Here is a 26,247-nt window from a genome sequence, read left to right on the forward strand (position 1 = left end):
TTGATCATACATCATTATTGGATACTTGATGATTGGATTGACATTGTAAGGTTTGGGATGGCATAGTTTGATTAACTAATATCTATGCTTGTGAGGTTTACTTGTTCCTCATCTCCTCATGATTATGTTTCTTTTCTTAATTCACATCACTGTTTTGAATTGACAAAAATTCCAGCATTAAATTCTCCTGCAAATACTGATTTTCTTTCAATACAATGTATAAGTTTATTTCACACAGATGTGTTCAAAACTTCTGTACATGTTTACATTAGACCTGATGCATATGCGATCAATTTTGAGGCATAATAGGGTTACAAAGAAAGCATCCTTTTCACTGGTGCTACCAATCAAGTATCAGAAAGGTCGCAATGAATCTGAAGAATGTATAATGATGATATAATGTAAATGTATAATGATATAATTTCATCTTTTTCTCAGACCTACTATGAAGCATCATAATAATGATGAATAATCCTTGCCTATTGCCCTCATAATATCAACGATAAGATCACATCATCACTCATAATAAACACCAAGATACTATGAGAAGTACAGTCCTAATTCTTTAATTGGAAACCCCATCAGTGAGAATCCAACATATGCACAACAACAAATACATGTTACAGGTCTATTACATGTTCTCATCACAAAACCAAGGCTAAACCCACTTTATGGTTATGTTTTTTTTAGCTCAAAACACTACTGTCTGATACAGTGTTGCCCAGTTAAGTCTCAATCAAATGCTAATATCCTTTCAGATAGAAATAACATAAATCACAAAAATGGCAATATTTCTTTCTCACAAGAATTCTTAAGTGTTCATAATAGCTACCCAGCAGTGGGACTACACAACAGAACTGCAAGATGTGGCAACATCCTGCCATAGATTACCATATGTCTTCCCCCCCCCCCCCCAAAAAAAAAAAAAATAAATAAATAAATAAATAAATAAATACAATGGGACCCTCCATAATGATAACTCTAAAAATAGTGAATGAATCGAAATGCAATTTAAGGACATGAAACTATAACTGAATACCCACATCTTACAGAAAACCCCATCTGATTTGCTTCAGTGGTCAAAGATAAATTAAGATCTTTGTCATAGAGCATGTCAGGAATCCCTTCCCTCCAAGTATTGTCCGTTGTGTTCACAGTTCTAAGCGCATCCAAGTGCTGAACTTGGAAGAAATAAACCAATGACATGCTTTACAACAATCCATATTTCTCTGTGACCACTCAACCAAATTGAATGGGGTTTTCTGAAAATGTAGGTAAGAAGTTATAGTTTCATTCCCTGAAATAGCCTTCAGATTGTTTAATCACTTTGAAAGTTATCAATGCAAAAATCCGATTTTTTTTTTTTGGACATACTGTATTGCACGATTCATGTTAGAGTCTGTGCACCATATATGAACGTCTTTTTATCTTTCATTCTGCTTAAGGACTTCACATGATTTTTAGTTTGTGAACAATTTTGGAAGCACAATCTTGGTACTCGTCTTCACAAATCAGTGAGAGAGAGAGAGTAATTTGAAAAAGATCAACTTTCAAATATATGCATTAACTTGTGATGTATAATATCACATTATATGTCAATTGTAAACTTTACACAGTATGTCGCTATGACAGGTAGAAAAGGAATACTTCAAAATACCTGCTTTCAATTTTTCAATAATTATTTTTTTTAAAGGGTATTGATAACCATTTTCAATATGAAAAAGGAAAAACAAAAACAACCACCCAAACTTTCCAGAAATACATGACCTGTTGCCATATTAATGATACATACTACAGTCAGTGCCATCACTCACAGTCTGTGACATTTTAAATACTCAATTAATTTGACCTGATGTGATAAATTATACTGAATTATGATCAACAGACCGAGAGAAATAGTTTGCCTTGGGTGTTCCAGCTATAACAATGCTTTCTGCACCATTTGTGTGCTATAATTCACATGCAGTGCTGTTTTGCTAAAGAAGGCGATCAATGTTGATATTTCCATCCTAAATGCATCACACATCTCGGACAAAAGAATGTCAAACATTTCTTCATGTGTCCGAGTCTGAGCTGCTGACATCACTATCACTGAAATCGTAGCCTCCGAGGAGACTCAGACCGCTTGATTTTTCCCTGGGAGATTTCTTTGACTCTACCTTCTGTTTACTGAGCCCTTCCTGAATACTCTTAGTTAGAGTATCCTCTTCATCATCAGCTGCAGTTTGCTGGGAAACCTTCTCCTCTGAGACACCCCTCTCTTGGTTGCTGGCTGATTTCCCATCAGTACTCTGTTGGTTATTTTCCTCAGTCCCATCAGCTAACTTTTGTGTTAGTCCATTTGCTTCCACTACAGCTTTCTTGGCCCCAGTGGCCATTTCACTTTGCGAGCCAGATGCTGCAGAAGCAGTCGGTCCACTTTGTTTGCCAGTAGTACCTTTGTTGACCTTTACCAAACTTGAGAGAAATGTCTTAGATGATGTCTTTGAAGTAGATGATGATGTTGATGCTGATGAGGATGGAGCATCCATAAGCTTCTGCTTCTTTGCACCTAATGAAGGACTGGGCATGTCCTATCAATCAAATAGGGTACGTAAAAAGAAGAAACCAAATGTACATTTCAATAGACGAATTCAGAATGCATTTATACATGTCTTGAAACAATCAATCACTGGAAGGAGAGTTTACCTAATCAATAGAAACAAAAGCAATTTGACTGGTACACACAGCCAACTGGAACACCACAACTTCTTATACAATTACTATATCTGCTACTGAGTACAAGTATATGGCCCTTCATTCATATTTTGATGAAGCTCCCTGATCTTGACCAATGACCAAGGACTGACTAGTAACCCTGTCAGCACACAGGATTTTTTTTTTCAAATTCATTTCTATCCATTATGCGATCCACTCTTAATGGACCAATACCTCATGCAATTTATGGCTAGAAAATGACATCTGAATTTTGGTCACAAAATTACCACTGGACATTCCCAGCTATATTTGTGATTGGAGACTGACATTCATAACCACAGTACAAAGATCTTTGACCTATCACCACTACCATATTCATGCAAATAATTGTGAATTATTTGCATTGGATAATGAGATGTGGGATAGATGAATGGACAGCTGGAATACATAATGCACTCTTTAGAGGATGGAGGAATAAATCCTCAGTTGTTTTGTACGAGGAAACATTTAGGCACATTGCATGGGTTTCCAGTACACTCATCTCCTAACATGATATTGAGGAACCTAGAAGCACAGCCATCAATATCATATGACAGTAATATGGATCACATTCACCCTATCCTTTATTTTATGAACAAAATATAATGCAATATGATTTTCTTGAAATATCTATCTTTTCAGATTGTGCAATAAGATAAATGTATTTCATATTTCCCAATAAAACAGTTCCCAGTGAACATAAATGATTTAAATAATGTAAAATTGGCATGGTGTGAATATGACACAAAAGAGCATACCTCTGTTAGAATATCTGTGGGTCGTTTGAATGCACCAGAGGCTGGGGGTGGGTTGACAGAAGTGGTTGCTTCTTCTTCTCCTTCCTCATCATCTGAGAGTCTCTTTATGATGATCCCATCTTCATCCCCTTTGCCAAATATCCTCCTGTGAAATGAGATGAAGAGATGGTTTGTCAGTTGGAACACTGGTTATTAAGCAAACAGTCAACGTTGGTGAAGGTGATGGGACACTTCCTCGGCGATCTGAATGTGTACGTTATCTTTCCTCAGCTGCGCTTTGGAAAGATAGCGACATCCAGATCGCCTCGGAAATGATAGTTTGTCTCATTGCCTGAAACTAAAAGTTGATTATTTGCGTTATATTCCACATCAAGGGTCCTAGATATTTCCATTTTATTCCATATCTGAAACCGTTTTAGCTGTCTCAGGGTATCCTCAGGCTTAGGCTACGTAGTTTACTTTAGACGTATGCGCATAGATGGCAAAACAACGAATTAAGCTCCAGGCCCCGCGTGTGGCACTGAAATAAAAGTGCATTGCACTGTGGTCTATCACTTGACCCAGGTCAAATGATAGACCACAGTGCAACATACTTTTATTTCGTGCGTATTCAAAATTGTAAGTATCACGCATTAGGACTGTGTGCACTTGGGCCCGAATTCTCAAAGCTGGAATAACTATTCCGCGGAATAGTTATTCCAGGGAATAAGTTATTCCACCTTTGAGAATAGATTTTGGAGAATAAATCGCGTCATTTTACGTCACGGGGCCTGATTTGCATAAGAGGCGTAATAAATCGGCAGAATAAGCGGTGTAATAAAGTTATTCCACCTTTGAGAATTCGGGTCTAAGAGATCAGCGAAACAAAATGACTATCATCATAGAGTGTAACAAACTTTTCTTTTCAGGTGATGTGATGGGCAAAACTACGCTTTATCACGTGATCAGCTCTTGACTAATCCTATAGCAAAATTCTTAGTATGTGGAATATAAAGGAATATATGTGACCCTGCACCACAAAACAAACAAAAAGTCGCCAGACATGAAATTCTAGTTAAGAGCATATTCTGAAAGAGCAGACTTTAAGCTTTAAAATGATGTATAACTCAAATGAAATGGACTCTCCTAACCTATCTAAATATTGGAAAGAAAACACACACTCTGGGAAAAGTGTGAACTGAGAAAAGAGGCTTTGAAGTACAGTGTCTATTCAAGCGCTTAATCTTTACCAAGTCGTGCTGGGAGTGCGATGAATGGGACAAAAAACAGGATGTAAACCACAGGAGTAACAACAATGAAGGAATTATCACATTAAATTGAAATTGAAGATGCCTTATTAACACATTCTGTCCTTAATTACTGCCAATTTTCAAAGTAGTAGCATCATCCTTTCAAAAATTATAGGAGGTGAAAGTGAAGAGTGAGTACAAGGTTTTTAAGAAATGTAAAGGGGACTCCAAAGACACAATTAGTCACACTATTCTGTCAAAAAATGTTCGAGATAAATCGCTGAACAACACACTTTCCTGCCCGTTTTTTTTATCCCAAATTTTAGCAAAATGTAGAAAAAGAGTTGCTCTTTCAGAAAATATGAAAAAGTCAAAATCGGCTCTCTTGACCAATTTCACCTATTTTCAGTCCTCATACAAAATCAGTGTGTGCGACTTTTTGTTCGTTTTGTGGTGCACCTTCACATATATATGAATACACATCATTTTAGGCTATCCAATTCTTGCAGAAAACTTCAGGTCACATGCATTCCTCTTAAGTTTGATCTTTGATGACTTGAGTGACAATAAATACTCTGTAAAACAAGGAATGATTGCGTGCATTTTAATTTCGCGAATTTCGCGAGCCAAGATTCGTGAAATCAAAATGCACGCAGAAGTTTTTGTCTACACTATATGCATTGAACCTTAGAGGCAACTCGCGAAAATTTCATGTCGCAAAAAAGGCCGCTGGCCCCAATTCGCAAAAATTTCATGCCTCGAAAATATTGTTTTACAGTATTGCAATGATTATCGTCACCAAAGGTTTTGACCTTAAAGGGCATGAAATAAAACCAAATCACAATCAGCATCTCCTGTACCAACAAACCCAAGAGATGTGAGAGTTGAGCCCCTTACCTGATCTCTGCTTCATCCTCCTCTTCCTGCTCCCTGAGACGCTGAGCCTCCAGCTCCGCCCCCTGTCGAAGGATCTCCTCGTAGTTGATAACTGCTTTCCTCATGTTCATCTCTCTCAGCTCCTCGAGGTTCTCCATGACTTCCATCTCCAGTTTGGAGTCCTTGGTGCGGTTCTCAAGCACCTTTAGAGATAGAGGTGGGGACAATCAACCTCATTTTTTCCATTTGCTTTCTGACATAAAGATTGAAGCACTTCATGTGAGTCCTCTGTGATTGCAAGCTTGTAGTTGGGATTCCAACAGCATGCATCTTATCAAATCATCCCCACCACAAAAAAAAGAGAAAAAAATGACATTATGTGCTTGTTCATTAATGTAAAATACAATAACAAAGTCATCTGACCCTTTTCAACCCCTTTGAGTCATTGCTGTTGCTTAGAGCTCAATCTTGGCTTACAATATCTTTGACGAGTATATACTCTCAGATAAAAATTGAGGCAATGCACGGATATCAACATATCAATGAAAAGTTGAAGTTGAATGTTCAAAGGATGATGCAAATATTTGCATGTCAGTGAGGTATTAAACAGGGCATTTTGTGGGCCCCTGGTAAGAATAGCTCCCTAGGTTAAATGATTATTATGTCAGGCCACTGGTATTTGGGCAGAAGGCCAAGAGGCCCAAATTCTCTTCTGCACATGAAAATGAGTTACCCATATAACATCAAATGGACAAGGGAGGAGATGGCAGTAGTAATCTCTACTGTCAGGTGGTGGAGGTTTGGGCAATTTTTGTGCAATGTGCACAAGTAATTTTCATGTTTTATTCCTGGCATTGTACATTGTTCAGAGTGTAACTCTCTGGCATGCTGCATATTCCTGAGTGTAAATTGCCATGTATTAACCCGTTTCCTATCGGATTCTGAAATTCTCATAAACTTTGCATGTGACCCATCAAGAGAGAGGGCAAGAGGTTAAGTGACAGGTGTAGTCATTGTTTTGTTTGGCAGGCAACTGTCCTGCAGTAAGTGGTGTACTGTGCCCCTGGCAGACATCCAACTGCAGATAGCCACTCATAGAGTATTCATGGAGGTAGAAGTCAACCAGATAGGCTCTGAATAGAATAAGATGTGAGTCTTACCTTCATGGGGTTTTGGGCATCCTCTTCAGCCTGTCTCTTCTCCTTTTCTTCGGCCTCTCGGTACAGCTTGGCCGCCTCAAACAGTCTGACCGCTCCCTGCTCCAGTGTGTAGTCCTCATTCTCTGGGTCAGTCTGTGGCAAAGACCAGTAGGAATGGTGTTCAAAAATGTGTATGTAGGCGAATGACATCCTGGCATAACTCGGTATCATTACAGAGAATTCACATCACAATGTCTTAGACATAAGATTCATAGTGTGACACAGAATTTATCATAATTGAGGAATGCACACTTGATAGGCATACTCAGAGTACATAAAATCTCAGAGCTTGATAATTGTGACTTTTGACCAAAAGACACATAGAACAGTTTCGATCATCTGCATGTATGCATATGTTAACACTCACAGTATTTTACTGGAAACATTGCGTAGATACCTATTATCAGCATGAATTTTTTTCACGTAAACATCAAGATCATCAACACAGATAATTAAAAAATTACTGTATAGTCTATGGCGTAAATGTACACCTACAAAGTACAGCTAAAGTTCAAACATCTTAATATGGAATCTGAAACAGATACAAGAATAGATACAGAGCCATACAGGATAACAAATCACTCTGTCACTGTACGTTTCTAACCTCTGAACAGAAGAATACAATCCCGCTGGTCGCTCTCTGATAAGAATTATAAGTTTAAGAACTTTATCAACACATGCTAGGTCTCAACCCACTTATCATTATCATAATTGGCTATATGACAGGGTCCTCTTTGCAATGACTTACCTTGAATACAACTTCACCAATGCACTTGGGACATCTGATGTAGAAGCGATACTTGCGGAGTCCCAAGTAATTCTCATTATGGATGTTCTCAGTCTTTGCATTGAACTTCTTTCCTTTGTAGATGTACTCTCCACAAACTTTACACCTGTCAATCAAAGAAAACATTAAACTTGAAGACCAGGGTATGACATGCAGTTGAATTGATATTTATGATGAAAGACTGCCCCAAAATTAAATCTGAAATTGTGTAATCTTTATATCAACAGTCCATGATGATTGCATTGCACATTAATATTTGTACAGAATGAACTGGTGGAACTTAATGGCTCCTTTGGAAATATAACTTACCAATTTTACAATCACATAACGAATCTACTGGACTCACATACAGATTTGTCATAATTATTATTCTTTGCCAACCATGCAAGCACTTCTAGCATAAGCCTTTTTTTTTCTTTCTCCACACTCAATGGCAAAATAAATACCAATTGACACTACAGCTTTGATAAACTGACACTCAATGCATTCTTGATTTTAATAGATATGAAATCTAACTAGAGCATTTGGAAATCAAATTCATGATCGAGTGTAAACTTAGAAGAATGTTATGCACCACACATAATAGAAAGTGTGTATCCATGAATGCTTGTGTACACTCAGGATTTTATTGCATTTAGAATACATTTGTCATTATGTTTATTTCCCTGGTTGCTTATCTAAACAATGAAGAAGCATTGTTTGCCTGGCCAAGTATTTTATCAGCTTTGTGGCCTTTCCCACACTGTGAAACTCTGTCTTGGACTTACTGCATGTTGAATGGAGCCATGATGCGTACAGTATACTGCCTCTCCCTAGCGAGACGAAGCTTTGGGATCTTGGATGGATCAAAGTCTGGAGGGTAGTATTTCTACAGAGAAAGGTGATAAGATTTTGATCGTCGGTAAAAAGGTCAGAAATATTACATGGAATTGGAAGACATATGTCTTGGCTACTTATCTATGCAATGTCAAAATGCAGTTATGATCAGTACATCAAGACTGAACATAATCATTATAATTTCATTTTCCATCTATATTTGTAACAGCTACATCTAGTATTTTTCTACTACAGTGGGTGTTTACAAATTTGGTGCTAGTGCTAGTGTTACCTCAAAAACAACTGCCCAATACTGAGATTCAACAATGATGATCAGATCAACGCATGCAATTCCGATCACAATTATCAATCCCTAACAGCTAGTGCTATTTTTACACCACTGCGAAGTCCGCGAGATTTTGCTGGAATCACGCAATGAAAAAAATAATGGCACTTGGTTCAAGTCAAATTTGAAAAGATGTTATCATGATTACTTTGTAGTTTTAAACACATAATGAGGAAGACAGATTAAAATGTCACAAATTTCATCCCTTTACATAATACAACAACTTTATTCTCCCAGGCTCAGATTTATGTAGCCATGTCTAGACTAGAGTGTTAGTATGTTCTGCAGGCGACATTGCAATAGAATAGACTACTTATGGACGTGAATGTGGGTCTCGCACACACACATTGTAGAAACGCTAAAATCAGCACCGAACTTGAAATGACAAATCATATGACAATCCCCACCTCTAGGGGCTAGTGTAAGCCAATGCAATACCATGAAGAAAAAGCATTTAAAATTCATGGTGAAGTTCGGTTCAACAGACAACACTCATACACCAGGCCCAACACTGAATTACCAGAAATACACGTATGCCATAATTTTGAGGTCAACCTGCAAACACCAACTGATTTTTATAACCAGTGCCAACACTAATGATGCTAACACCAGTTCACAGATCCAGCTAGTGTTGAGATATTGACTACAGGTACTTAAAGTAAACAACCCTGTTTGCGGCATGCTTTGTACAGGGTGCCTATTTGTGGCAGGGCCAATTTATTTATTGACAAAAGCTGAAAAGGCTAAATCAGGTGTCACTTCCCATAACACTAATGAGATAAACTCCTGCTAGTGTTCTAAAGTGGGGCTAAGCGCACATGATGTTCATTAACTGTTTTATTGATGAATGAAAGTGCCCCTGCCAGAAATATGCACCCTGCCGCATACAGGGTTTTTTACTCTATACACAGCCCTGTCGCACAGCGTCTGGTCGGGAATAGTGTCGAGATAGCACTGACACTAACCCCGGGGCGCTGTTGCCGAGTCCGAGTGTTGGGGTCGCAGCTGCTGGTGCGGTTACACCGACACTAGCACTAGCACTGTAGCAGTAGCACAGAACTTGAAAACACCCAATCATGTCTGGATCTAACCCCAGGGCGCTCCTTGTACACAGTTATTGGGGCTGGTTGCAGTTAGATCTATATCTAGAGTACAACATAGTACAACATACACGGTGAATACAGCTAAACACAGCATTGCACTGTTACATGCACACTACACATATACTAACACACTAGCAATCAACAAAAACCAACCGATAAAATGGGCACGATCTCTGACGAAAGTGAAATTTTCTCACCTAAATGACAACATATCGCATCCAAAATGAAATTTTCGGTACTTCTTAACATAAGAGTTAAGAAACAATGGTCCAAGATGCAAGAAACTGGATTTTTTTTCGTTTTCTCGATGTTCATGGATATTGAAAACATATCCTCACGTAAAATAGAATTTTCGCGAGCCGATGTGGGCCGCCATTTTTTTCAGAAAGTGGATGTTACCATCGAAAAAAATGAGAAAAACACAAGAAAGACATCAACAACACCACCAGAAGTGCGATCTTGTTTGCGGCCAATGCATGTGCGCACGCTATTTTCACGTGCTTTCGCAATGGGAATTGGCGCTTACGCAATGTTCGCGAGACATGTGAAGGCGTTCAGCTAAAGATCGCGGAGCACGCGCGTATTGCATAGGGATTGTACATCGTGCCGCAAGCAGAAATACTACGTCGCATATCGCCCTTATCGGCGAAAATTGTGCCGGGTTTTGCCCTGGTAAATCATGAAAACTGCGTTGGTCAATGGTAAATTTCTTTCACGAAAACAATTGCGTTAATGAATAATCTTGTCTATGATATATGAAATGGTTGAAAATAATTTGCCTTATTTGTTTACAAGTTGGAAAAACTCTTAACAATGCTTAAACTGCCGCAAACGGGATATTTTACTCTATGCCACTATGGGTAAATTATGCTGGGTATGCCATCCAAAACAACACATTCTTGCAAATGTTTTATTTTAAGTTTTACTTTTACTTAGGCCGTCATTGTTCATTCTCTTTTGAAGCGTTCATCATTATAATATTAGCACTCTCATGCATGGGGCATTCACGCCATAGCGCCACGCATGGTGTGGGGCATCTTCAATAGAGTCTACCAACTTGCTGACTTGTTGTAAGTTGTAACAGTTAGTTGTGTGTAGAATTTTAGAGACTAGAGGGCCTAAGGCCCTAACGCTCAAGTCAAGATCATGAAGATAGATCCCAGCCCGAAATACTGTCACTATTTTACTGTGAATCTAACGTTCAAGATCGCTTACAAATTATACCACTTACATTTAAAACTTTTCTTTCCGACATCTTGGCAGGTCTTCTTGGTCAAGTGAAAGGAAATTGTCGATTTGACTGCAAAAGAGAATCGTGGATGATATGTTCAGTGGACAGTGTTTACACCGTGCCGTCCAGACCAGACAACTGCTGTATTACGTTAGTGTACGTGTTACAGCGAGCCGCTTCAACAGCGTCGCGGAACGATTGCCTCACGTTGTTTTGTTGATGGATGAAGTGAGCCATCACACGGGCTTTGATCGTGTGGCCTAGCCTGTCGACCGATTGCATGCATGTTGCATGCATCTTGCGCTCACATCAGTCACCATCGGCCGTCCACCGCTGCGTGGTGTAGCAGTTGCCTCTCGGGCAAACCGCATGATAATACTTTTACCATCACCAGAGAAAGTGCAGAACTGTGAAGATGGTGAAAGAGCAGTTTAGAGAAACGGATGTGGCTCGAAAAATGTGAGTTAATGCTCTTGTAGCTCGAATACATCAATGTGTTTTCCATGTAACATTGTCATTACAACATATGATTGCACGTGTGGGACTGGGTGTGGAAACCCATGTACGACTCGACGACTGTCTAATGTCTTGTAAGTTGTATGTATGGGTGGGTGTATTGGGTTGGATCTGTACGCAGAATGATAGACAGAAAAATCCGTCTGTTTGGAGGAATCTTGTAACATTTTTTCTTTTCTTTTTTACTTAGACTGTTCTTCTCCGAGAGGGATTCCGTGAAGCCAAAGTACAAACATAGTCTCTGCGGCGGAACATTATTCTCCCCAACAATAAAATTTAGGCCAGGATAGCCAAAATTTACAGACTGATCTTTAGCCAAAAGATTACTGACACTGATCAGTTTTGGTCCAGCAGAATGATGAATTGACTTCCGACATAAAAGTAGATGAAAGAAATAATGATGATAGAAATCTAAGAGTAAGATCCTTCAACCAGGGGCGGATCCAGGATTTCTGTAAAGGGAGCTGAGGCGCCTTTACAATTAGGCATCTAAAGGGGGCGCATACCCCCCACCCATTTTTTCTTTTTATTTTTGTTTTAACAAAAAATAAAGAGAGGGTGCACGCCGGGTGGGCCCCCCTCTGGATCCGCCACTGCTACAACTGAGCTTTACAGTACAAGCTTAAAGTAGAATCTAACATTTGACCTAATCACTAGGCTAATCAAAAAGGAAAAAGAAAGATTGAATTTAAACACAAGAATAATAATAATAATAATAATAATAAGGTCTTATTTATCCAGGGTAGCCTCTTCAGTGTTGCCACTGCTCTACCAGAGGGCCCTGCTATTATTATTACCCTAGCGTTGCCAGGTACCCATTTATACACCAGGGTCGAGAGGGACATTGTGGGTGAAAACATCTTGTCCAAGGACGTAAGCACTGGGCAGGATTCGAACTCGCGGTCCTCCGTTCGGGAGTCGGGAGTCTTATCCACTATGCCACAGCGCCCCCTAGAAGAAGGGTACATGTGCAAAAAAAAAGAAGAAGATGACTTTTAAATGTTATAATATTTTGAGAACCTGAGAAATGTACAGCTCATGAGGAGATCTCACCTCATTAGAATCGTGGGGGTTGTTTCACAAAGATGCACCTAATTTGTCTTAAATCTAAATCACATTCAAGCTATATTGATGATTAAGAAGAGTTAAATGCTGCAACTAGTTAGTAGCTTGGTAGGAAAATTCAAACAGACATACACCCATGCATGACTCAACTACCTTGTCATGTGGTCTTCAGTTCTGTGTCACTGCTAGTTACAGAGTTGATGTCTTTTTATTTTCACCATCAACAGAAGCCATGTCTGTTTTGGGTTGATGTCTCCAGAGGAGATGCGAAAACAGGCAACAATCCATGTTGTCAGCAACAGGTTGTACCAACAAGACACCCGCAACCCAGTTCAGTTTGGAGTCCTTGACCATCACATGGTGAGTTTGTAACAAATAGGTTAATTTTGTTCCACAATTTTAACTAATTCTGTTAAATTTAACCAGCCACTAATATCCACTTCATAGTTCCACATCATATCTTCCTTCGGTTACTGATTTGTGCTTTGTAAGTAGTGAACTCAACAGGAAAAAAAAGAAAGCATTCTTGGACATGTGAGTTAAAGCAAAGGTAGAAAATAAATGTGTATAGCATCTTTTTTGAGATATGAAGCATCTATTTGGGGCCAAGATTATGTAAAGACTGATTTGGTACGAATGGATTGTGTGTTTATGAAGCAAAAAAAAAAAAAAAAAAAAAAAGAAGAAGAAGAAACCACTGTCATGTCTTCCATTTGTAAAATGAGTAGAAGGTAAAAAGGTCATGTCTTCCATTTGTAAAATGAGTAGAAGGTAAAAAGAGATAGAATCAGTGAATGGAGGAATAAGAAAAGTGACAATGATTGCTGTTTCTGTTTTTCTTTTTTTGCTATTAGGGAACAAGTGAGAAAGAGAATCCCTGCCTCACCTGCAAGAAGAACCTGTCAGACTGTGTTGGTCACTATGGCTTTGTGGATCTGGAGCTTCCGGTCTTCCACATTGGCTTCTTCAAACTCATCATCAACATCCTTCAAGAAATCTGTAAAGTGAGGACTCTTGCACGCAGAGCAGCCTGTTGGCATAGTTCACTTCTCATACTCATAACATCAGGGGATGAGCTGTGTTGTGCTGACGAGTGAAGACAAAATTGGACTTTCATTGACTGTGTTGTAATGCAAAGATACTGAAGACAGAAATACAAGAATAACAAAGCAACACATTTATTTAAGTGCAGTTTGCTGAGAGTAGATTTGCCATGCGTGATATATTTGTGAGTACAAGAAAAAATGTGTAATTCAGCAAAGGCAAATGTTAGCAGCGGAGAAATGTAAGAACCTATAGGATTTATGCTGTAGTCTACCTGAAAGTATTTGATGCAATGCATTTGCAGAATATTCGTGGGATTACTGTATGAGCTGAAATTTTCACGGTGGTTTTATTTTCACGAATTTCGCGAATCGCCTTTGAACCGCAAAAATAACAACACGCGAAAATAACAACGTGCGAATAGATAAGTACAGTTAGACCTGGCAACCGCGAAATTAACAACACGTGAAAATGTCCTCCTAGTAGCAATTCGCGAAAATATCTGTACGCGAAAATTTCAGCTCGTACAGTATTAGTTTATCTGGTTAGTGATAGATGATACTTTCTTTTACAATATCAAACCACAACTCGGCATGCTCCTCCACATTCCCTTCAGGTGTGTGGCCATGTTCTCTTAAGTGAGCAAGACAATCAGAACTTCATGGAGGCCCTGAGGCGCCCCACCCTGACCTACCTCCAGAAAAGAGGACTGAGGAAGAAGATCCATGAGAAATGTCGCAAGAACCAAATCTGCTTCCACTGCGGTGCCTATAATGGTAAGACATCATCGAAATCTCACAGAATGTGGATGATATGAGAAATTCTTGCCAAAAAGTGTTGTTTTTTATGTTATAGCTATTTCACTTTCAGTAGTAACAGGTGTAAATTGAAAAAAAAAAAACTATAAGGAAAGGGAATGAGTTGAAAAGAGCTCATGTGTATATCTTATCCACTGAACATAATTTGACAATAGGAAACAGATTTATTTCAGGGGATCATGTTTTAAAAAGCTGGTCCAATATCAAATATTTTGTATATTTGCCTCACGGATAGTCATTTTAACCTCGCCATTTCTTGTACTCCTCACTGTAATGTCCACTGCAGTGATACCGTTCCTTGATGAGACTTTGTAGTCATGGAAAGGATTGATGGTGTCTGAAGAAGAAATACTGTAAAACTTGAAATTTTCTCGTGATGAATTAATATATGAATACATCCCCCTAATGAACATATTTCTTTCTTAATTTTCTTTATAATAGGATGTTGTTTTGCAGCCAAGATATATAGTCAATGACATTTCTTACATAACTCAATAATGTACACTTTTGTCACTGGGAGTCACCTGATTCCCTGATTTTATTTCTTGAAATGATGCACAGCATTAACATTTGTGACTCTACTTACTACTCCAGGGCCTGTAAAGAAATGTGGTCCACTGAAGATCATCCATGAGAAGTATAAAGTGAACAGGAAGAACCCAGAGAGTGTAATAAAGCAGTTTCAGAGTTCACTGGATGTGGCCATAGAGCACAACAAGGATATAGAGACACTGCTGCCCAAAGCACAGGTACAGACCTATAAGGAATAGCATGTTTGTTTGGTCTCTGTGTATAGTAAAATGATTGTGTGTTAAGATATTGGTTTGATTTTGATGCCAGAGTGCTCAGTGACCAACATTTTATGTGAGGCATATTGTTTTGGGGGAATGTTGCCATTTTATCTGATTTTGTCTAATGAGTTACTTGTTTTGTTATCAGTTTCTTTCAGTTTGATGTAAACCACAAATATTTGTAAAGGGTTTGAACAATAGTAGATTGATTGGATTGGATTGGATTGGATTGGATTCCTGCTTGACGTTTATGGACATACATTTGTGAAGTATACCTCATGTGTCTTTATTAAGGTTTCAAATTCTTGTCTTTATGTAGATCCTGTATTGTGAAATGGTTAGATTGAGCCAGTGTTTTCTACTTTCCAGTTTCCAAGTGAGATTCCCATTGACTCCCAAGTATATACATAAGAGCTCCAATAGTCCTGATTAAAGACTGTTAAATGGTAATATCTTTAGGACTTGTTGTAGCAGATATATCTCGGAAAATATGAGCGTTTAGGCTTTTTTACTTATTTCATGTAATTGCATAATCATATATTTGCTCTTATCTTTGATTCCACACAGGAAAATCTCAATCCACTGACAGTCCTTGAGCTCTTCAAAAGGATTCCAAATGAGGTGGGAAATATGACAAATAAACTGCTCTATGCTTCATTTGTTTCTTTAAATGTCTGTAATGTAAGGAAAACAGTGTCACTGGAGGCAATGTATTGTTTTTGGTGCCACAGATATGCCGATGTGTGCTAGATTTATTCTGGTTTCTGTGAAAAGTTCAGAATGACCTAAGAGGTCTTAAGAAAATTGGTTTATCATGTATTAGCAAGCATACTATCTCAGTCTCCTTTCTACCTGCTGTATCATTTCATACTCTGTTGCAAATAAAAACACACTAATGTTGCTAACAAGGACCAATGTTCTTCAGACACAGAGCCAGTCACTTATGCTTCGCTTTGCTGTAGACATGTATTCACAAAATAATGTTTTTGTAGACTGCTTTTATAGCTTGTCATTCTTTTCACTGATGTGAACCACAGGACATCCCCCTGCTTTGTATGGACACTGACAACAGCCGTCCCCAGGACCTTATCTTGACACGCCTCCTTGTTCCCCCTCTCTGCATCAGACCATCCGTGGTGTCTGACCTCAAGGCTGGCACGTAAGTCCTAAGCAATCTCTGGGGTAACATTCACAGAACACAGAACCCAAGGGCCACTTTGAACAGATGGACCCTCTTATCAAGGGATGTGGAGTGCATTGTTAATAGCAAATTCTTGATTACAGGACTAAAAGCAAGCGTGTAGAGTTTTACTGCATCAATCCTGCATATATCTGCATTTCTACACCCATTTCACAAATATTTCACTTACTATAAAAAAAAAGAAGAGTGGAATGAAGAGCAGGCTCAAATAGAGATATCTTTATATTCCTTTAGCAAGAAGATTGCTACATATAATACTGTTGATATTGTCCCAGTAATAGGAATGTATGGCAGCTGTGTGCTCTTTACACAAGACAAGCTGATAATCAAGGTGACAAGGGACTGTGTAGGTAGTATGGCCATTGTATGGTTCTTATAATTGTGCTGGTGAAAAGATGAAACCCTATAACACTAACAGTTTAAAGCCCACATTTATTTCAGTGCATTCCAAAGTGATACAAGACATTCCCACGTAACCGCTCCAACCAGATTTAGGAGAATATTGTGCAATGCATCTGTTTTACTGTAGGTGAATATTATTGTTTTGTTTTGTTTTTTCAACTTTCCAGGAATGAAGATGATGTGACAGTCAAACTGACTGAAATCATCCTCATCAATGATGTCATCCAGAGAAGAAGGAGAGCAGGGGCTAAGATGTCCATGATTATGGTGGGTTCATAGGTCATGTTTAATACTGCAAAACCAGAATCATTTAGGACATAAAGCTTTCACAAATTACCCACCATTAAAAAAATCATGAGTATCCTACATGCACTAGTGATACACAGATTTGTTGAACACACACAGCTGGCTGATGTAAAATACACAAGAAGACTTGAACACAATCATTCTCATTTGTATCAGTGATGTGTATTTGCTTGTAATATGAAGTGCATTCAGGTATATGATTCTTTTCTGCGTATTTTCACTTGTCATTTTTACTCACTGTGAATAGTTGAAGGAGAATGGTTGTGGTGAGTTTTAGGAGTGAGAAGCTTTGCTTCCACTAGTCTAATCTATCTGATCATCGTTTGATTGTGTTAGATTTTTATCCTACTCATCCGAGACTGGACGCTATCACTTTTTATCATCACTGTGTTAAATTGCATTCTACAGGAAGACTGGGAGTTACTGCAACTTGTTTGTGCCTTCTACATCAACAGTGAAACATCAGGGCTACCCCTCAATATGCAGGTATCAAAGCTATTTAAATGCAATCATGATACTCGATCACATCCCATTAGCCAACTGATTTCCTCAAAATTTCTCTGGTGAATGTTATTTTCTCTGAGAATATTTCATTGTGCCATGGGCGAGATGAATTTACTAGTTTAGCATCAGAATTAGAATACGTCTTTGCATTTTAATCTCTTATGCATACATTAAGTAAATCTAGGATTTATTTATGTAAAAAAAATCATGCGCTTCTTGTTCTGTTTGTGTGATTTCTCTGGCAGAAATTTGAATCTTATCCCTTTATAGGATAATCATAAATAAAGCTCAGGAACATCCTCTGCAGGGTATGTATTTTGAAGTGAGTTGGGGAGTAAGGTTTATCACAGCTTGAATTATTAGTGTGTTTGGCTAACATATGAAATACCTCATACATGATGTTGCTGTCACTCACAACAATGCATATTGGTACAAAACATAGATGATTACTTTATACCAATGCCAACAGGATACTTTTGATAAAGACCTTTTCATTGGTTCCCCCTGCAGCCTTTAAGGTTTCAAGTAATTTCAATAATCAACAATGTGATATTCAAATAACATTATCTATTTACCATTGAACATTAGTTCACACTTGTTAATCAATCTTTCATTTCCTCCCATCATCCCACCCCCTTTAAACCTAGCCAAAGAAACCCACCAGAGGATTTTGTCAGAGACTGAAAGGCAAGCAGGGTCGTTTCCGTGGAAACCTTTCAGGCAAGCGAGTGGACTTCTCCAGCAGGACGGTCATCTCACCAGATCCAAACCTGAGGATTGATGAGGTGGGACAATGAGAGTGTAGAGCCTTTTTGAGAGAAACAATGATGTAATGACAATGAAGCTTTCAGTGAAATACTCTGTCTTACATGAGAGATAATAGAAATGCTGTTATGCTAGTAGATTAATTGATTGATTGATTGATTGATTGATTGATTGATTGACTGACTGATTTTTTTTTTTATTTGTCATATTTTCACAGGGTGGCTCTATTAGTAAAAGCGATAGTTGCTTGATGTGTTCTTTGTAGAATTGCTTGAACTTACGTGACATGATATTCACAAATCTTTCACGTCCGTTGACTGACCTCCGTTTCAATGTGTAGGTCGCTGTTCCAGAGCACGTGGCCAAATCCCTGACGTACCCTGAGAAGGTGACCAAGTCGAACATTTCCCTCATGAGGCGGCTGGTGATGAACGGCTGTGATATCCACCCAGGAGCAAACTTCATTCACCAGAGACACACCCAGAATAAGATGTAAATCAAGTATCATTGAGGAACTTATTAGACTGGAAAGCATGGCTGTGGTTTGATATTCTTGGTTCAGGAAGGGGCAGAAAAGGGAACACTTTAACAATTTGTCATTGCATAAGAATAAATAATAAGTCTCCACCCCTTATTCACATGAAGCTACAATCAGATTAGTAGTTGAATCACATTGTAGTTTGAAGTAGTATGAAGGGTAGCTTATTTGTCCAGTTTATCCTTGTTCGGCACACATACAATTGCAACCATATGAAGCTTATGGTGGCATGAATAGTGCCAACTGCAAAAATATGGGTACAAATAATGGAATATTGCAGTTGATATTTTAGAATGATATCCACTGTAACTCAAACTAGATGGCTTGTGAAGTTACACTGTCAACTACAGCATAATTCTCTTTTTTAGATAACCTGTGTGTCCTTTATAGCAAGCATTCTATTCACATGTAGCCACATAAATCTGTAAGGGCATATTTCTATGTGACTATGATAATGTGAATATAGTTGCTTTCATCTCGTGAATATACATTTTAGTCAATTGTGCGATTGCCTTTGTATTTCTTCTGTAGGTTCCTGAAGTATGGTAATAAACAGAAAATGGCACAAGAGCTAAAGGTATGCTCACTTCCACCTCTTTGAAAATCTGAATTTATCTTAAAGCCAGATCTTTGATTATATGTGGTTCCTGCTGCAGTATTTTCTTTGCAGATGTCATAGTGTTCAGCACTATGATTAAATTATATTCTTCTGATTACAATGAAGCAGTCATATCATTATTTTTTTTTGCATTAACTAAGTAGTATGCAGTCCTCAATGGCGGTTCATCATTTTTTTCTAGACCTGTCCCTTTTTCAAAGAAAATTAAATCTCTATGAATGGAATATTAGCGGTGTCAAAAATGAACCAACTCTGTGAAAGTGCAAGTTGAATGAGACAAATACTATGAATGTTACAATTTAGATCTCAATATCTTGAATGAACATCCTAAGAAAATTTTCAGAAGAAAGTGTAGTCTCCAAGTCAAGTAAGTGATATTCTTGATTATTCTTAACCTGTCATCCTTGCTTCTCTTCTCAGTATGGGGACACGGTGGAAAGACATCTGATAGATGGAGACGTAGTTCTCTTCAACCGACAGCCATCCCTTCACAAACTCAGCATCATGGCGCATAAGGTGAGGGATAGAAGCCTCAATTGATCTCACCAAGTTTCTATGTTACATCATTCTGATTTGTGTGCAGATGAACTACTGTATCATGCTCAACTTATTGTATCAGTTTCTTCTTTTATTTTCTCCTCCTCCTCCTCCTCCTCCTCTTTCTTCTTCTTCTTCTTCTTCTTTATTTCTTCTTCTTCTTCTTCTACACCATATTTCTAATTTTTCAAGCTTTTCCCATCTTGATCAAAATTTGATAGGAAGTTATGAAGGGCTTGCCAAAGACAAATTAGATTCAAGAATAAGAATACATCTTTTGACAAAATTTGCTGTTTGAACATTTCAGCCAGAAAAATGCAGAATCAAATGTAAGAGCAATGATGCACATGCTGACTTTGAATATGTGTGTTTGGTTTAACTTGTGCCAAGGGTATATGTGTATAGTTAGCTGGTTTGCAGCCTAGATCCCTTACATCACCTTATTCGTTGGCTTCCACACAGGCCAGAGTGAAGCCCTTCCGTACGTTCCGCTTCAATGCATGTGTGTGCACACCGTACAACGCTGACTTTGATGGGGACGAGATGAACCTTCACCTGCCCCAGACAGAGGAGGCTAAGGCAGAGGCTCTCACCCTCATGGGGGTAGGTTGATCTGATACAGGTTTCACACAGAGGCCTGCAATATTTTGAGGAGCTGTTTATTGTTGCTTTGTGGATAAAGACCACAAACTCTCAATGACAGAGTGCCTGGTTCAAGTCCCCTGGCAGCAACAGTTTGTGCCCCTAGGCAAATTACTTTATCTTATTGCCTGCCCGTAGTCTTTCTGTAGGGACTTAATGTCATCTGTCCCATGGCGGTTTGCTTACAGGCAATCGTTGCTTCCTTAGCAGCTACATAAAACCTTATAGTTTAAATTTCAATGTAATTCATGTAATAGTTACTGCAGTTACCTAAACAGCAACTAACCCCCCCAAAAAAAACAAACAAACAAACAACAAAACAACAACAACAACAACAACAAACAAACAAACAAACAAACAAAACAAAACAACAACAACAACAACAACAACAACAAAACCCTTGTATCAGATTGAACACGATTTCCCTATTACCAGTAAAGTAGATGCAGGTATTGTGATTTAATGCTTTCTTCAAGCCTCAATTTTTATGAAACTTGCACGTGTTCCATATCCTCTGCATGTGAATGACTCTGCAACTTTGTGGCCGTGAGTAGTGGTGAATCCTTCTTGGCAAGTTGGAGTCAAACACTAAAGAATTGCAAGGGAACAGTGTGTAGTGGTGATAGATCAATTTTGAAATATTACATCAAGTCCTTAGTCTAGTTGCCCTTCTTATAAGCCCTCCGAATTTGGCTAAGTTTTACCAGAACATAAGTTTATTCGTTTGTATGTTTTAGAAAAGACAGTTTCAAAGTTTTATTATCTGATATTGTTGCTGATTTATTCATTTAACATATGAAATGTTCCATGAGTGTCTTATCTCTGTTTTAATGTGTACAATTTCTGTTAAAGTTAGCTGCTGCTCACCTCAAGATGAATTGACTAACTCATGAGGCAAATAACATATTGCTGCTCTAAATAAATCATTCATTGATATTTACCTTGTGCAGTTTTAGTGTAGGCTCAGAAGAATTGCTTATCCAGATCTGTGCGATTTTTATTTTAGCCTGTTTGCCAGTTTTGAATGTCTTGGATTCAATCATGTCACTTTTAACAACAGGTGAAGTCTAACCTGGTGACTCCAAGGAATGGAGAGCCTCTCATCGCTGCCATCCAGGACTTCATTACAGGTATCACTCCTGTCTTCTCTGGCCTACAATCCTCTAAGGGATACCCTAAATGTTTGCTCTTATGTTCCGGATTTTTTTTTTGATAGGAATCTAAAGTTCTACACAAATTGTCCCGCTGTTCTGGAATCGTATAACAATGGCGTTGATTCTTCCAAGTATGATATTCCAGAAATGACAGTTATTGGTAATTGCTTTTCACTCCATAGCTTGTCCAGTTAATCACAGTGAAGCATGATGCTAGCAGCAAGCACATAGAGAAATTGAAAAAAAAAAAGGAGAAAAATCTATGCATGTATTGTAGGATGAAGTCCTCAATAGAAACCCAGCTATGTGACTTTTGATTAACTTAGTGTCGTAAGAAGTGTGGGTGAATAATAATAATTTATGACCATTCATGGAACAGTTTAGAAGTCTGTGACTATGATTTATTGGCCCAATGACACAATGGTTTGCCTTACCCTTGTTATGACAATGATGATGAGAAAAATGAATACGGTATTACCATTATTTGCATTGCCATTGACATTTGCTATGAAATTGGATGGCATGGCTTTACTTCTCATTTTGTCAGTAATCAAAATAGTACTAGTAGTAGTAAATGTTGAGAATTAGAAGTAACAACAGCAACAGCAGAAATGTTATCATCACTATTAGTAGTAGTGATGGTGGTGGTTTTGGCAGTATGGTCTCAGGCTATAAAAACCATGAGAACTTATTGAAGTGTTGTTGACTGTGAATCACTGATATTGCATCATGTCCTCTTGTCTCTGAAGCTATGGTTGTAGTAATGCACTCTCATTCATGGCTGCGTGTTTGTAGGAGCATATTTGCTGACGTCCAAGGAGGTGTTCTTTGACCGGGCCAGGGCTTGTCAGCTGGTGGCTGCAATGCTGTCCAGTCGGGAAGAGAATGTCAGGGTCACTCTCCCTCCTCCCGCCATTCAGAAGGTAACCCCTGTGACATCGTCATGTGAGACATGTCGTCGGGAAGTGGGCAGTATTGTCAGAATAGCTCACTCTTTGAAAATCTTGGTTTTGTTATGCCATATATTTACTGACAGTTGATTATTCTTCAAAGCTAACTTGTGAAGTACTGGTCAGTCAAGTTTGTAATACCTATTCCTTGACATCTTGCTGTAAGAGGAACAATAGGGTTAGAAAGGAATGCTGTCTTGCAAGATAGCAGTAAGAGAAAATATGTTCAAAGTAATAAGGGAAAGCTTAGTTATACGTCTTGCAGACTCAATGAAATTAAAACTATATGGATTACCTATCACATAATCTATCGAAAGTTGGAAATGACACATATATCTTTTGATTGATCTTATAGAGTTAGTTTGTTTCATCATATTTTCGAAGAACTTGGGTGTGTTAATCTGTACAAAATATTGACAGCAGCTCTTCGAACTTAACATGACAGAGTTCCTTCTGTTATGTAGATAAGCATGAAAATATTGTAATGAATTTCTTCCCATTGAGGAATAGTCCATTGCCAAATATTGCATAATCACCCTGGATTGTTATCAGGGTAAATATCTTATGTGCATGTGCATTTATCAAGCTGATGTGACAATGGGTTAGTTGAATGTACATACCAGGTTTGTTACACAAATCAGTGGTATGTCTTAATTGTGATGTGCTACTTGATGGTAGGGTAGGAGTGCTTGTACATGTTTCATGCTAAACACAGTGCAAATGAGGATTCCTGATATCATAACTTTGTCTTTGTTCAGCCGGTGCGACTATGGACTGGAAAGCAGGTCTTTAGTCTCGTCTTGAGACCCAGTGTGCATAGCAATATCGATGCCAATCTCCGCACCAAGGGTAAAAACTACTCATCTGGAGAGGATCTGTGCATCAATGACTCATGTAAGTCCAATCTTCCATCTTTCTTCACTTGCAATGAATTTAGCTTTATTTGTACAGAATTTGTAAGAAAATATTTGTTCTTTTTGCACCAATCCCATGGTAAAAGGTGTAACCATCAAGACCATGTAAGATATTACGTCGCAGGTATGTCTGATATTGGGATTCATATGAAGGAAAACACTTCTTACACTTGCTGGGACCAGACAAATGTCTGACATGCATATTTTTCTTTATGTCTGACATGTGTGCCATAAGCTTTCAGATTTGTGTAGCAGCATTAAACAACAGTACTGATCCTACCTTTTCCTTATGTTGATAGGAAAAACATTGGGGATAAAATGTGAGGATTTTGAAGTGGCATCCAACTGCCAGAAGATGAAAACATATTTGAACATATTATAGCAATAAATCAAATGTCCTGATAAGAGTGCTGGTCAGTGAAGTTATGACCTTTACCCGTTTTTCCAAGATAATATGATCCCTGTAGTCTTACTGCATATCATACCTCTGGTTCCAATAACCAGTGGATTTAAACATACTAAGAGTGTAAAGACCCGTGATGATGCTCTTTGGAAATTACAGCTAACTTGTTATGATTGATTCATTGCAGTTTCCTGACAGTGATTCTTTTGTTTGCCCATGTATCTAGACATTGTGGTCCATAATAGCCAGCTGATGTGCGGTGCCATGGACAAGAGCACCCTGGGCTCAGGATCCAAGAACAACATCTTCTACATCCTGCTGAGGGATTATGGAGAGGATGTGGCCGCCGATGCCATGAGTCGCATGGCTAAACTCTGCCCTGCCTTCCTCAGTCAGTATTCACTACCATAGTCTCATCATTATACCCCCGCCAAACGAAGTTTGAAGGGGGTATATAGGAATCAGCAGACGGTCGGGCGGTCGGGCGGTCGGGCGGTCGGTCGGGCGGTCGGGCGGTCGGTCCGTTGCATATCTTGCGTCGCGAACTACTTCCTCAGTTTTCAACCGATTCCCATAAAACTTGGCACAGATGTGTGCCTTGGGTTGTAGATGTGCAAGATGTATTTTTTGACAGTACCCAAAAGTACGTTGCCATGGTAACGGCATATTATGGGCAAAAATGGGTACAAATCTTGCGTCGCGAACTCCTCCCACAGTTTTTGATCAATTTTTATGAAATTAGGTACAGATGTTCATCTGAATATGTTAATGTGCAAGACACATATTTCCGCAGTGGCAAAAAGTGCGTTGCCATGGTAACGGCATGTTATTGGTAAAATATAGGGCAAAATGCTTTATGGCAAAACTGCTTCATCAGTGTTCTTCCAATTCTCATGGAATTCATATTGAATGTTTGTCTTAGGATATAGGTCAGCATGACACATTTCTTGACAGTGACAAAAAGTATGTTACCATGGTAACAGCTCACATATTATGAGCCAAAATGATGGAAAATTTTGTGTTGCAAACTACTTCCTCAGTTTTTGCCCAATTTCCATGAAACTTGGAACAGATGTGTGCCTTTGGTTGTACATGTGCAAGACACATTTTTCGACAGTACCCGAAAGTACATTGCCATGGTAACGGCATATTAATGGCAGAAGATCAAGGAAAGAACTTGCGGATTTAACTACTTCCTCAGTTTTTTGACCAAAGCTTATGAAATGTTGTTTTGACCAAAGCTTATGAAATGTTGTTTGGCGGGGGTATAACCAGTCGCTGTAGCGACATTTCTAGTTTAGATTGTTAATGTGTGTACTTTTTACCCTCATACAGATAGATGGATATATCTTAAATGATGTACATATCATACAGACTAATATTTGTATGCTTACAGCAGATAGAGACGTAATATAGGCCCTGTAGATGTCATTTTGCTTCCTGCTTACATTGAATGTATCAGTACGCTACTTTTAATGATGTAGACAGTGATTTTGAATAAATGTCAATTAGGTTCATATGGGATGTGCATGTTTCATTTGTAGGGCAAATTTATGCAAAGTAGATTGATTTGGGAAGGAAGTTCATTACAAGCACTCCCAGACATTCCATTTTAGGAGATATTGCCACCATGTTATACAGTTGAATTTTAGAAGCCTCAGGTTCTCTCAACTGTAATTTTACCTGAGTTTTTGGTGTGAAACAATATTATACTTTTCAACAATGATTAGCAGAAAGTATTGAATAAAGAATATACAGAGAGAATCTAGTTAAAGTTTGTTCTGTATTGTTAGTTCCATGAATTTTGTTATGCACTAACTCAAGTAGACTGACAAACTTGAAAGAAAGTACCAAAAATCATATGTACTAAAAAGTACCAACATGAATATCGATATGGAAGATCTTTATTCTTTGTTTGTACGAAAAAAGATATTATGGACATTCGCGTATAAAAATGTGGACATTGACATGATCATAAAAGACATAAAAGGCTCAGC

General features: G+C 38.4%; 2 protein-coding genes across 2 annotated transcripts in view; one reads left to right on the plus strand and one right to left on the minus strand.

Annotated features, from left to right (window-relative positions):
• Nucleotides 1-912: 912 nt before the first annotated feature.
• On the minus strand, nt 913-11,205 carry LOC140228282 (splicing factor YJU2-like). The gene is made up of 7 exons (XM_072308507.1): nt 11,082-11,205; nt 8,353-8,453; nt 7,547-7,691; nt 6,760-6,891; nt 5,621-5,802; nt 3,495-3,639; nt 913-2,573 (listed from the first exon to the last, which is right to left on the minus strand). The coding sequence occupies exons 1-7, from the start codon at nt 11,103-11,105 to the stop codon at nt 2,055-2,057; spliced, it is 1,248 nt and encodes a 415-aa protein (XP_072164608.1). The 5' UTR covers nt 11,106-11,205; the 3' UTR covers nt 913-2,054.
• A 199-nt stretch (nt 11,206-11,404) lies between these two features.
• The window catches only part of LOC140228283 (DNA-directed RNA polymerase III subunit RPC1-like), a 32,720-nt gene continuing 17,877 nt past the window's right edge, over nt 11,405-26,247 (plus strand). The window contains exons 1-18 of the mRNA XM_072308508.1: nt 11,405-11,540; nt 12,890-13,022; nt 13,517-13,666; nt 14,323-14,482; nt 15,119-15,273; nt 15,883-15,936; nt 16,353-16,474; nt 17,086-17,185; nt 17,633-17,710; nt 18,376-18,513; nt 18,834-18,985; nt 19,563-19,608; nt 20,071-20,166; nt 20,650-20,790; nt 21,890-21,959; nt 22,779-22,906; nt 23,692-23,827; nt 24,477-24,641. Coding sequence (XP_072164609.1) covers nt 11,497-11,540; nt 12,890-13,022; nt 13,517-13,666; nt 14,323-14,482; nt 15,119-15,273; nt 15,883-15,936; nt 16,353-16,474; nt 17,086-17,185; nt 17,633-17,710; nt 18,376-18,513; nt 18,834-18,985; nt 19,563-19,608; nt 20,071-20,166; nt 20,650-20,790; nt 21,890-21,959; nt 22,779-22,906; nt 23,692-23,827; nt 24,477-24,641 — 2,068 coding nt within the window. The 5' untranslated portion in view covers nt 11,405-11,496. The remainder of the gene's footprint in view (nt 11,541-12,889; nt 13,023-13,516; nt 13,667-14,322; nt 14,483-15,118; nt 15,274-15,882; nt 15,937-16,352; nt 16,475-17,085; nt 17,186-17,632; nt 17,711-18,375; nt 18,514-18,833; nt 18,986-19,562; nt 19,609-20,070; nt 20,167-20,649; nt 20,791-21,889; nt 21,960-22,778; nt 22,907-23,691; nt 23,828-24,476; nt 24,642-26,247) is intronic.

The sequence above is a fragment of the Diadema setosum genome, chromosome 5 (assembly GCF_964275005.1).
Source record: "Diadema setosum chromosome 5, eeDiaSeto1, whole genome shotgun sequence".
In the NCBI taxonomy this organism is placed as follows: domain Eukaryota; kingdom Metazoa; phylum Echinodermata; class Echinoidea; order Diadematoida; family Diadematidae; genus Diadema; species Diadema setosum.